The sequence below is a fragment of the Bos indicus x Bos taurus genome, chromosome 6, assembly GCF_003369695.1.
Source record: "Bos indicus x Bos taurus breed Angus x Brahman F1 hybrid chromosome 6, Bos_hybrid_MaternalHap_v2.0, whole genome shotgun sequence".
Classification (NCBI taxonomy): Eukaryota; Metazoa; Chordata; class Mammalia; order Artiodactyla; family Bovidae; genus Bos; species Bos indicus x Bos taurus.
The window spans coordinates 83,726,679-83,740,648 of NC_040081.1; the positions used below are offsets into that span (position 1 = coordinate 83,726,679).

The following is a 13,970-nucleotide window of genomic DNA, read 5'->3' on the forward strand; positions in this document are numbered from 1 at the left end:
GAAAAATACAGTGAAGACTGAATCATGAAGAAATAAAAAATCTGAGACCAATGATGAATAAGGAGATAAAGCAGTAATAAAAAAGGAAAAGCCTTTTTTCAAAAGGAAAAGTCCAGGACCTGATGGTTTCACTGGTGAATTTTACCAATCATTTAAATAAGAATTGATGACATTCCTTCTCAAACTCTTCCAAAAAATCAGAGAAGAAGGAACACTCCCAAACTCAAATTGAGTGGCCAGCCTTTACCTTGGTATCAAAGCCAGTAAGGATACTATGAGAAAAGAAAACTACAAATATTCCTGGTGCAAAAATTCTCAATGATGTATTAAACAAAATTCAACAGCATATTGGCAGGATAATACACCATAATTAAGTGAGACTTATCTCTGAGAAAAATTGATTAAACAGTCAATCCTAAGGGAAAGCAACCCTGAATACTGATTGGAAGGACTGATGGTGAAGCTGAAGCTCTAGTACTTTGGCCACCTGATGCGAGCAACCGATTCATTGGAAAAGACCCTGATGCTAGGAAAGATTGAGAGCAAAAGGAGAAGAGGGTGGCAGAGGATGAGATGGTTGCATAGCATCATCTAGTCAATGGACATGAACTTGGATGAATTCTAGGAAATGGTGAGAGACAGGAAAGCCTGGCATACTGTAGTCCATGGGGTCACAAAGGGTTGGACATGATTTAGTGACTTAACAACAACAATCTTTGGGATGCAAGGTTGGTTCAACATATGCAAAAACAATAAATGTGACATAACACATCAATAGGATGAAAGGTGAAAATCATATGATCATCTCAGTAGATGCAGAAAAAGCATTTGAAAAAATACAAGGTTCTTTTAAGATAAAAACACTAAACAAACCACATGTAGAAGGAACATAACACAATAAAGGCCATATGTGACAAAGGCACAGCTTACACCAAACTCAACCATAAAAGACTGAAAACTTTCCCTCTATGATCAGGAGCTAGACAAGAATGGTGCCCATTCTCACTACTCCTATTCACTGTGGTACTAGGAGTTCTAGCCAGAGGAAACAGGCAAGAAAAATAACAAAAGCATAAAAACCAGAAAAGAAGAAGTAGAATTGCCTTATTTGCAGATAATATAATTTTACATAGAAAATCTTAAAGATGCCACTGAGAAGCTGTTGGAACTGCTCAGTGAATTCCACAAAGTTGCATATATATCAATGGAGAAATAAAACATATAGAATTCACATATAGAAATCAGTTTTGTTTCTATACACTAACAACAAAATATCTGTAGAATAAATAAAGCAGTCTCATTCATAATAGCATCAAAAACAATAAAATACCTTGGGATAAATTTAACCGAGGAGGTGAAAGATCTTAACACTAAAACTGCAAGACTTTGGTGAAAGGAACCCCTACATACTCTTTTTGGGAATGTAAATTGATATAGCCACTCTGGAAAAAAGCATGGACATTCCTCAAAAAATTAAAAATAAACTACCATATGAGCCAGCAATCCTCAGTTCAGTTCAGTTCAGTCACTCAGTCGTGTCTGACTCTGCAACCCCATGGACCACAGCATGCCAGGCCTCCCTGTCCATCAGCAACTCCTGGAGTTTACCCAAACTCATGTCCACTGAGTTGCTGATGCCATCCAACCATCTCATCCTCTGTTGTCCCCTTCTCCTCCTGCCTTCAATCTTTCCTAGCATCAGGGTCTTTTCCAATGAGTCACCTCTTCACATCAGGTGGCCAAAGTATTGGAGTTTCAGCTTTAACATCAATCCTTCCAATGAACACTCAGGACTGATCTCCTTTAGGATGGACTGGTTGGATCAACTTCTGGATATACATTCAAAGGAAATTAAAACAGGATCTCAAAGAGATATTTGCACTCCCATGTTTCTCACAGCATTATTTACAATAGCTAAGATATGGAAACAGCCTAACTGTTCATGAAAAAATAAATGGTTAAAGATATAGTTGACCCTTGAAAAATGTTGGGGCTAGGGGTGCTGAACCTCTGTGCAATTGAAAGTCCCCATAAAACAAATAGTTCGCCCTACATATCCACAGTTCTCATATAAATGTTTTCTTTCTAATCATGGCTCTGCATCAATGGATTCCACCAATTATGGTTGAATCATGTAATCCTACTGAATTTACTAATGAAAAAAAATCTGCATATAAGTGGGCCCTTGCAAATCAGTCCTGCATTGTTCAAAGGTTAGCTGTACACTCTATAGCCATGAGAAAGAATGAAATTCTGCCATTTATGACAACATGGATGGATTTTAAGGGCATTATGCTATGTGAAATAAGTCAAACAAAGACAAATACTTTACTATGTTACTTACATCTGGAATCTAAAAAGTTGAACTCAAAGAAACAGGTAGCAGAACGGTAGTTACCGAGGCTAGAGGATGGGGAAAATATGGAAATATTGAAAACTTCTGGTTATAAAATGAATATGCTCTGGGATCTCATGTACACTGTAGTGATTATACTTAACAACATTGTGTTATATATCCTAAAGCTGCTAAGAGAGTAGATCTTAAATGTTCTCACCCAAAAAAGGAAATAATTATGTGATATGATGGAGATGTTACAGTGGTAATCATTTTGCAATGTAAGTGTATCATATCATCAAATTTCACAACTTAAACTTACACAATGTTATATGTAAATTATATCTTAATTGAAAAAATTCATAGAAGAAAATGAAGAAACTAAAGATGAAGACATCTTTATATAATTAGTAATGTCATCCCAATGTGTTGGCTGAGTAAAAGTGATCTAATACAACACGTAGATTTATAATATATATGGATTTAAAAATTAAATGGGAGAAGAACTGATGTAGAATTGAACTTTCTATTATAGTTGAGTCCCTTCCTGACAAGTAGAAAAATTTATTGGACAGAGCACATGTTAGAGTTAACCTATATGCTCCAAATCTCACCTACATGATTTACAAACTGTGGACTTTAGCTTCAGGAGCTTAATTCTCTTATCATAAAGTGTGAATAACAATGCCTCCTTTGCAATGTTTTATTGAAGATCAGACATGAAATATACAATTACCTTTTTTCTTTCAGAATTCAAATTAAACACACTGAAGGCAGAGGTTGTGATACACTTTTCCTCTATTAGTCATTCCTAATCTTCAATTACAAAATGAATGTGAGTTTGAGCTCCCAAGTAAGAATTCAGTTACATTCTTCATCCAATTTTTCTGAACCTCTGAACACGAAGCTTTTGTTGTTGTTCTTGTTCTTGTTTTTAAATACTCGCTGCTTATTTTCTTCTCTAGACTTTCAAGTTCAATCACTCCTTTCAGAAGAGGACCATAGCCCTACACCAGGGATTGGGCCTCTTACTCCTATTACCTTAAGCAGCTCCAAACTTTAGATAGTCTAATACCTTTGCTAAATTTTTTACTTTGACCCAGTTGCCTTTTCTCAAGAGGAGAGCATCCTGCTTCAGTGAGCCAAGTCTCTCACTGGTTCTTCAAATCCTTTATAGAGTGTTCCTAAACTATATTATCTCCTTACATCACTTTCTGTTTCCAAGTTCTTTGTCTCTGCAACTCTAGACACATAATCTCAAGGATAGTTTGAGAATCATTTTAGGTCCTGTTTCTGGTGTTCCTGGGAACAAAGAAGATAAAATTTAGAACTACTTTGGATACAGGAGTCATTTGTCTTTTTTTGGAGACAACCCTAAGAAAGTTTCTAACCAGTACCGTTGTCAATTCAGATGGTGGTCACATAGTTAGGACAAAAATATGCATATAGCTCATAGTTGGTCCTCTGTATCCCTGGTTCTGCATCTGTGAATTCAACCAAGGACTAATCATGCAGCACTATAGCATGTATTTATTTTAAAAATCTGCATATAAGTGGGCCTGTGCAGTTCAAACCCATGTTGTTCAAGGGTCAACGGTAATTGAAAGAGAAAAATATAACACAGATAATTACTTGATTTCTGGTGTTTTGTGGGATGGTAGATATGAAATAAAAGTATGCAGATGATTCTTACAGATGACAAAAATTTATTAAGAAAGTGTAATATCAAATCCTAACTACATTGCTTACTAGCTGAATGATCTTGGGTAAATTAACTTTGATACCTTGATTTCCTCATCTATAAAACTGTGATAATAATTGTACTTACTTAATAAGTTTGTTTTTGAGGATTAACTAAAATAATACAGATACAGTGGTTAAGGTGCTAAGCTAATTGAGAGCTTGGCATTCAATACATGTTAACTAATATTATTGTTAGAATGTTACAAGTTTTTGATTTTCACATTTGTAATGATGCTATACTTTAAAAATATTTATGAAATATATTTCTTCAAAGGAAGTGCTCCCTTAATCAGTGATCCTACTCAAATTTATAATAATAATGAAAAAGACCTACTTATTTGGGAATATCATAGTGTCTGGTTACTGGAGTCTTATCTGAAGAATAATATGAAAGATGAGATATGTCCTTGCTGCTATCTAGTAACTGGAATGGATTTTAGTAGAATCTGAGCATGAACTCATTTCAGTTTTGCATCTCCATTTCCATTCAAATCAGTAAATCCCCAAATATGAGGAAGAACAAGATCTACAACCTGTCTTTCTTGGCTGTCTAATTAGCACTCACATAGATCAGAAAGAAAAATCTGGTTTATTCATTGGGAGTTAGCAACAATACACAGGGGTGGCTCTGGATGGGGCCTGAACACTTCCTGGAATTCTCCTAAAGGTAAATTCATGGGGAGTGGAAAGAAAGGGACACCATCTAACTTAAACAGGGCTAAAATAATACACAGCCTTTCTTAACCATGTGAACCCTAATTGATCCTCTTCTTTGAAGTTCTTCTGCACTTATTGTCCTCAATGTACAATTTAGTCCTTAATTATATCATGTCATGCTGTTCAGTTTAATGTGTGTTACTGTCATCACTCCAAAGAGATGGAAAGGAGTTTGAAGAGGTGGATTGTGTTTCCTTTACTGTAAGACTCAGGAGCTAAGAATTGTCATGAGCTGAATAATCATATATTTCATAGATTGTTTAGTTAGTTACATTGGAAAAACTAGCTCACTACCTGGGTTCCTATCTAACATCACATTCAAAGGTAGACTTAAGATGCATTTAAAAACCTTCTGTTAAAGGTAAAAGTATAATTTTAATAGAATGAAAATATGGTAAAATAATTTTATGACTTAAAAAGAGGAAATAAATTCTTTTAAAAACTTATGGGCAGACAAAACTGGTAAATATGATTACTTTAAAATTATGGACTTCTGTTTTCTGAAGGACAGTATGGCTCAAATTAATAAAAAATGGAATGGATAAGTGCAATGTCTACTACAAAAAACTGTTCCCATGTACAAAACATAAAATCTTGCAAAGCAAGATTTTAATAATCTAATAAAATAGCTATAATAGAAAAATAGGCAAACAATAAGAACAGTTTTAAAAATGTATTTATTTTTAATTGGAGGACACTTGCTTTACAATGTTTTCTTGGTTTCTGCCATACATCAACATGAATCAGCCATAGGTATACATATGTCCTCTCCCTCTTGAACCTCCCTCCCATCTCCCACCATAACCCACCCCTCTATGTTGTCACAGAGAACCAGGCTTAGCTCCCTGCTCATTAGCAACTTTCCATTAGCTATCTATTTTCCACATGGTAATGTATGTATTTCAATGCTACTCTCTCAATTTATCCCACCTTCTCCTTCCCCTGCTGTGTCCATAAGTCTATTCTTTATATATGAGTCTCTATTCCTGCCCTGTGAATAGGTTTATCCATGCCATTTTCTAGATGCCAAATATATGTATTAATATATGATATTTGTCTGTCTCTTTCTGAGTAACTTCACTCTGTATAACTAGCTCTAGGTTCATCCACCTTACTAGAACTGACTCAAATTCGAAGAACTGGCAGTTTTTAGAAACAGAAGTCTGAAAAGCTGACAAGTATATGGCAGTGATGCACAATTGAAATATGCAATAGAAAAATGCAAATTAAACTATGAATAAGATACACTTTTAATGCCTATTACACTGGTAGTAATTAGAAAGCCAAATGTTACCAAGTGTTGACCAAGATAAGGGGACATAGGAATCCTCATGCACTACAGATGGGAGTGCACACTAATTCAGCCATTTTAAAGAGCAATCCAGCATCAATTAGTTGGATTAAGTGTATGCACACCCAATGAGCCAGTAATTCTGCTTCCAGAAGAACTGGAATGGATCCATAAAGGGATAAGTAGGAGCATGTTTAGTACAGTCTTTCTTGAGATGATAGACAAGAGATCAGTATTGCAGATATACACTTGTTTAGTTTCTAAGTCATGTCTGACTTTTTGCAACCCCATGGACTGTAGCCCACCAGACTTCAATCTCCATGGAATTTTTTCCCAGTCAAGAGTACTGGAGTAGGTTGCCATTTCCTTCTTCAGAAGATCTTCCTGACTCAAAGATCGAACCCACATTTCCTCCATTGTGGATTTTAGTGACTGTAATTATAGAGTTCGGATTCCAAAGAAAACAAGGTTTTATTGGTGTTGTTGTTTAGTCACTAGGTCATGTCTGATTCTTTGCAATCCCATTGACTGTAGCCCGCCAGGCTCCTCTGTCCATGGGGATTTACCAGACGAAATACTGGAGTGGATTACCATTTTCTTCTCCAAGATATACACTATAACTCATTATCTAGGAGTTAATAGAAATGATTTAAATGTACATTTATCAATATGGATAGAGTTAAAAAAAACAGATCTGGGTAAAAAATTATTAAATAAAAATAGATGCAATGGTCAAATATTTGCTTCCTGCCCAATTCATAGAAGCCCCCTTGTGGCTCAGATGGTAAAGAGTTCTGCTTACAATGCAGGAGACCTGGGTTCAATCCCTAGGTTGGCAAGATCCCCTGGAGAAGGAAATGGCAACCCACTTCAGTAATCTTGCCTAGAAAATCCCATGGATGGAGGAACCTGGCAGGTATAGTCCATGGGGTTGCAAAGAGTCAGACATGACTGAGCGACTTCACTTTCACTTTTCAATTCATATGTTGAAGTTCTAACCCGCAACGTGAATGTCTTAGAAGGTGGGGCCAGTAAGTGAGATTGGAGAAAAGATGGCAGAATAGAATGATGTGAGTTCACCTTCTCTCACAAAAACACCAAAATCACAACTAACTGCTGAATAGACATCCACAAAAAGAGTAGAATCTATCAGAAAAAATATTCTACCTGCAAAGACAAAGAAAGCATATCATGAGATGCTAGAAGGAGCACAATTACTAATAATCAAACCCAATACTGGCTCGGTGGGCCTCTCACAAACTGAAAAATAAATACATTGCAGAAGTTCTCCAATAGGAGTGAAAGTTTTGAGTCCCACATTAGGCTCTGGGGTTCTGGCCTTGAGAGGGGGAGGCCACAGAGCATTTGTCTTTGAAGGTCAGCAGGGCTTGAGTGCAGGGTCTCCGCAGGACTTGAGGAAATACAGACTCTACTCTGGGACAGTTCACACAAATTTTCATATGCACTGGGACCCAGAGCAAAGCAGTGACTCCATAGGAGCCCATAGATCTACCTGCAAGTCTTACAGAGTCTCTTGGGGAGCCAAGGATCAGGTGTGGCCCACTGGCAGGGCAAGGACTTTGATGATGGAGGCCCTAAGGAATATTCCTTGGTGTGTGCTCCAGGGGTGGCCATTTCTGTATGGAGACCTGGCCCCACCCAACAGCCTGTAGACTCCAGTGCTGGAATACTTCAGACCAAACAACCAACAGGGTGGGATCACAGCCCCATCCATCAATAGATGGGCTTCCTAAAGCTTTCCAGAGCCCACAGCCACATCTAAAGATTGACAGTAACACAATAATGATGGGGGACTTTTATACCCCACTTACATCAGTGGACAGAGCATCCAGGCTGAAAATCAATAAGGAAGCACAGGTCTTAAATGATGCATTAGGACAAATGGACTTAAATGATGTTTATAGAGCATTCTGTCTGAAAACAGCAGAATACACATGCTTCTCAGGTGCACATGGACCATTTTCCAGGATAAATCACATGCTGGGTCACAAGGCAAGCTTTGGTAAATTTAAGAAGATTGAAATCACATCAAGTATCATTTCCAACCACAACAGTATGAGATTAGAAATAGATCATGGCAACCCACTCCAGTATTCTTGCCTGGAGAATCCCATGGACAGAGGAGTCTGGTGGGCTGTGGTTCATAGTGTTGCAAAGAGTCAGACATGACTGAAGTGACTTAGCATACACATAAGAAAAAAAACTAAATATTACAAACACATGGAGGCTAAACAATATGTTCCTAAACATATTGGGGAAGTTCAATACAATATTACCTCAGGAAATAAGAATCTCAAACAACCTAACTCTACACCAAGGCAACTGGAGAAAGAAGAATAAGCAAAACCCAAAGTCAGTAGAAGGAAAGAAATCATAAAAATCAGAGTAGAAATAAATAGAGAAGAAGAAAACAGAAAAGATCAATGAAACTAAAAGCTTGCCCTTTGAAAAGACAGAAGTAACTGATTAACCTTTAGCCAGACTTTTCAAGACAAAAAAGGAGAAGGTTTAAATCAATAAAACTAGAAATATAAAAGAAGTTACACAGACACAGAAATACAAAGGATCATAAAGAGACTACTACAAGCAACTATATGCCAATAAAATGGACAACCTAGAAGAAATGGACAAATACTGAGAAAGGTACAGCTTTATAAGACTAAACCAGAAAGAAAAAGAAAATATGAACAGACTAATCACAAGTACTGAAATTGAAACTATGATTAAAAAACTCCCAACAAACAAAGTCCAGGACCAGATGACTTCATTGTTGAATTTTATCAAATGTTTAGAGAAGATTTAACACTTATTCTTCTGAAACTATTCCAAAATTTGCAGAAGAATGAATACTCCCAAACTCATTCTTTGAGACTAGCATCATCCTGATACCAGAACCAAAGATAAATTAAAAAAAAAAAATTACAGACTATCATCACTGATTAATATAGATACAGAAATCCTCAACAAAATGCTAGCAAATTGAATCTAAGAATATATTAAAAGGATCATACACCATTATTTCATGCAGCCATGAAATTAAAAGATGTTTGTTCCTTGGAAGAAAAGCTATGACCAACCTAGATAGCATATTAAAAACAAAAAACAAAAAACAAAAAACAAAAACCTCTCCAGATAGTGGGCATAGAGGAAACTTAACATAATAAAGACCATGTACAGGAGGTGGCTTTCTCTCTGGTGATTCAGATAGTAAAGAGTCAGCCTGAAATGCAGAAAACCAGGATTCGATCCCTGGGTCAGAAAGATCCCCTGGAGAAGGGAATGGCAACCCACTCTAGCATTCTTGTCTGGAGAATGCCATGAACAGAGGAGCCTGGTAGGCTACAATTCATGGGGTCACATAGAGTTGGACATGACTGAGCAACTAACACTTTCATAGGACGTGGGGCCTTTAGGAGGTGATTAGGTCATGAGTTGGATTAGTGCCTTTTAGAAGATATCCCAGAGACCTCTAGCCTCCCTGCTCTCCACCATGTAAGGATATACCAAGAAGTCTGAAGTCTGCAATCTGCAAGATAGTCCTTTCCAGTACCTGAGCATGTTAGTGTCCGGACTTCAGTCTTCTCACAGCCTCCATTACTGTGAGAAATAAATTTCTGTTGTTTGTAAGCCACTCAAACTATGGTGCTTTTTAATAGCAGTCCAAACTGACTAAAACAAGGAATTTATAACACAAAGAATAAAGTAAGAACATGAGCTATACACAAAACAAAAACTGTACTTTTGTAAGAACTATTACAAACAAAAGAATATATGTGAAATATATTATGGTTGCCTGCAAGGGGAGGTGAATGAGAATAAAGGAGAATAAATAAATAGTAGCAACTGGAGAAGGAGGGCTTCCTAATACAGGAGACGCAGGAGACGTGAGTTCAACCTTGAGGTCGGGAAGATCACCTGGGAAGGAAATGCTTGCCTGGAAAATCCCATGGACAGAGGAACCTGGAGGGCCACAGTCCATGGGGCTGCAGAGTCAGACTTGACTGAACACACACGCAAACTCAAAAAAAAAAAACCCAACAACTAGATAAGGGACTTGCATGCTCTCATGATGGTAATGTGTTATCACCTAACATTTGTATCTGAAGTTCTTTCACATCTACAAATGTATGCTTTACTGAAGCTTCAAAGTCCACTTTCTAACACTTATAGATGAACCTCTATAAGTGCATTTCTTTCACTTTCTTTGAAAAGATCTACAGCATTCCTCTCCATTTACTTCAGTAGAAACAATGTCAGCCTAAAGCAACACCAACAATGTTGGCTGTAAAACATAAATTTAAAATTTTCCTGATAAATTATAAATATTTCTCAATGTTCAAAGAAATTATGTGTGTTTTTAACTAAGATTAATTAATTATTAGTACTTTCACATTGAGGAGGTTTTGTGGAGTCACTCAGGGTCAGAAGAAGAAAAGGGGTACTGGGGTAATATAACCAAGTTTTTTCTGGCATTCCTCAAGAAATGATTGCTAAAGCTAATTTTTAAGGTACTCTGAATATAGAAGAATGGAGGGTATATATCAATCTATAAATGTAATTATTGATTTGGGGAAATGAGACTGCAAGATAGAACATATGTGAATAACTTAATGAGAATTGAAAATATAACTTATAAACTGCATCAGTAATATTACTGTAAATATGTTGCAACTGGGTATCCACATGGACAAAGATCAAATAGTGATATAAAAAAATGAAACTGGTTTGAGAAAGAAAGGAAATGTCTTGAATAAAAAAAGATTCTTTGACTAAAACAAACCAACATATGTGACATTTCCACTCTTTTAAAATAACTCTATGCTCTGTGGCTCCTTGTCAAGGAAGTTAACTTGACCTTAGTTTTTGAGTAAGGGTTCACACACATCATGAGCAGAGCTATTACGCGAATGAAGTTACTTTTGGGGGGATGTAAAGGCTGTCCTGTATTTCAATTTTAACAAAGTTGTTGGCATTACATTTCAGTATTTCACAATATGTCTATGATTTCTATCTTAATTAGCATGTTTATGAGATAAAATGAACATTTATAATCCTCTTTCCTTTTTTCATTCTTAAAAAATAGTTTAAATCTTTAAATGTGGTCTAAAAAAAGCATGTGGTTTTACATATAACCACTTCTGGTATGATTAAGCTTTTCATTTGGGTAATATTGTGGTAGAATGGAGGAGTGATGGAATGGGATACCTTGGCTTCTGTTCTCTCACTTTTAAGTGAGGTGGTTGAGTTCTATAAAGAGTGATTTATCAGAATCACAAATTTGCCAGATTGTAGATCCCCTTAGTCCCCTATCCCCACCCATCCATCCTATCAGACACTGACTCAGAGGGTCTGGAGTGGGGCCTTGGAATCTACAAGACGATAATGCTGCAAGTGGTCTTAAAATCATGTTTTAAGAAATAGTAGGGGAAACAGCTAACAAAAATTCCTTCCACCTGCATTATTTTGTGATAGAATTTTATCTGACTTACCAGGTTTTCACTAATCTCCCGTAATTCCATAAACCGATATGGGCTGTTTTGTCTAGAATTACCGTTGCCTCGTAGATCTGAAATTTTAAAAGTGGCATGATAATACTCCATTTTCTGGTCTGTGATGAAAAAAAAAGTCATGAAATTAAGAGGTTTTGAGGAAAGATTTTGGGATCTAAGGGTCAACTATGATAGGGCCAATATGAAGTCTTGAATATATATCTGAGATTTTTTTTTTTTTCAGCAGCTTTTAGTCCAGACTTTCTTTTCTTTTTTTTTTGGACTGGTTTTATTTATTTATTTTTTTAATTTAAATTTATTTATTTTAATTGGAGGCCAATTACTTTACAATATTGTATTGGTTTTGCCGTACATCATACTTTAGTTTAATAGTAAATACAATAAAAATAATGATTAATGCTCTATGTTAATAATAGTTGTTGTTGTTCAATCACCAAATCTAAGATTGGCATCACCTTCATTTTACAGATGAAGAAAGTGAGGCATGAGACATTGAATATCTTGCTCTGAGCTATACAACTAGTGAGTGGCTATCCAAGTTTAAACCCAGACAAGTGTAGCTCTAGAGGTGGCATATTTAATTACTATATTGCTTCTTGCTGAGGTGAAATGTATACCACCTTATACCCTACTGAAAGGAGAGGTAAATAAGTATTTTTGTAAATTTTGATTTGTAGTGGAAGAACCAGGGACACTAAGAAAGATATGAAAAGAAAGGCAAGGAAAAGATTGTCTGAGCCTGGAGGTGAGAACAGTGTGTAATAGGAATGAATCAATCAGATCTCTGCTTGTCTCTCAGGAAACGTAAGAAAACAGAGCAGTGAAGACTCCTGAGGAATGTGATAATCTTAGGAGTATGGTACTAGTGGGCAAGAAATCTACAGAGTTAAAGATAGAGAATGGAGCAACCACAGAACTACCTCTCTCCTTAGGAAGCCATGGATCTAGTTAAGAAAGGGAACCTCAGGATGGTCTGTCTCAGAGGGACATCTCTGGACTCAGTAGCAATTTTATTGGCCCCTCCAATAGCTAATCTATATGGTCCATATTATAATTGAACATTATACTCATAGTAAAGGGGCTTCTATGTGTTAAATAAACTGACCTGAGAATCTTTTGCCATTGGTGTAAACTATAGATATTATATGGGGCCCAGAACTATGTTTTTAGAAGCCCTGTAAAGTGCCTAAAAGAATCTTCACTGTTCCACCATGTCTGGGGAAGATGACAACAGATAAGTCCATTCCAGTAAAAACTAGTTGTTTTTATCACATACATCTGTGTGAGATTGACATTGTGGGCATTTATCCAAAATGTTTTGCATTCTGCAGAGTAATGAAATATAAAGAGAATTCTGAAATGAATTTTTGTGGAATTATAAATATATCAGGTAATAGAAAAATAATCCCTGAATATTCTTTTTGAAAGGGTAAATTTTTTTCTGTAAAAATTAGTAATCATATTACACCATACTTGTAGTTTATTAATCACTTCAAAATTCATTATCTCATTGGACATGTATTTTTTTTCCTCTAGAAATGCTAATAGAAAATGCTGAGTAAAAAAGCCAATTTTAATCACTAATTCGTCAAAAATTTTCACTTGCATATACATGAATGATTAGAGTTTATTATGATTATTGGTAAATTTTAGACAATTAATATTTTGATCTTTTGTGTAGACTCTCAAAAGAATACTAGACTGTGACCTCCAAGGAGGTGAGAAATTTATCTACTTTGCTTAATGCTGTTTCTTGGTGCCCTGAAAAATACTCGGACATACTAGACAGTAGGTGATGAAATGATTGAATAAATTAAACAGTTCAAAATGTGTACATTTACTAGTGAAAGTACATTGTTTTTGGATGGAATTAAATTTACATATGTAAAAATGAAGCTTTACAGAAAAAATGAATCAAACTGAGCGAAATCCATAATTTTACCTACCAGAGACTAAGAAGTGAACCAGAAGACCGATAGCCACAGCCACCACTGTCAGTAACAATACAATGAGAAGGGCAATCATCCATGGTTTCAAACCTCTGCTTCGGGTATCAAATACTGCTGCTCTGCAAAAAGGAAAACTCACCAGTTACTCTCATGTTGCAATGGTTACAGGCTTTCTGGTTGTCCTTGGATAAGCATATATTGCTTTAGCCTACCTGACCTGCCTCTTGAGAAATTTGTATGCAGGTCAGGAAGCAACAGTTAGAACAGGACATGGAACAACAGATTGGTTCCAAACAGGAAAAGGAGTACGTTAAGGCTGTATATTGTCACCCTGCTTATTTAACTTGTATGCAGAATACATCATGAGAAACGCTGGGCTGGAAAAAGCACAAGCTGGAATCAAG

General features: G+C 36.2%; 1 protein-coding gene across 1 annotated transcript in view; it reads right to left on the reverse strand.

Moving 5' to 3' along the window:
• The window catches only part of LOC113894634 (transmembrane protease serine 11A-like), a 69,553-nt gene that overhangs the window by 35,647 nt on the left and 19,936 nt on the right, over positions 1–13,970 (reverse strand). The window contains exons 2-3 of the mRNA XM_027545307.1: positions 13,564–13,685; positions 11,597–11,715 (exon numbers count right to left, since the gene is read on the reverse strand). Of these exons, the coding sequence (XP_027401108.1) occupies positions 11,597–11,715; positions 13,564–13,685 (241 nt within the window). The remainder of the gene's footprint in view (positions 1–11,596; positions 11,716–13,563; positions 13,686–13,970) is intronic.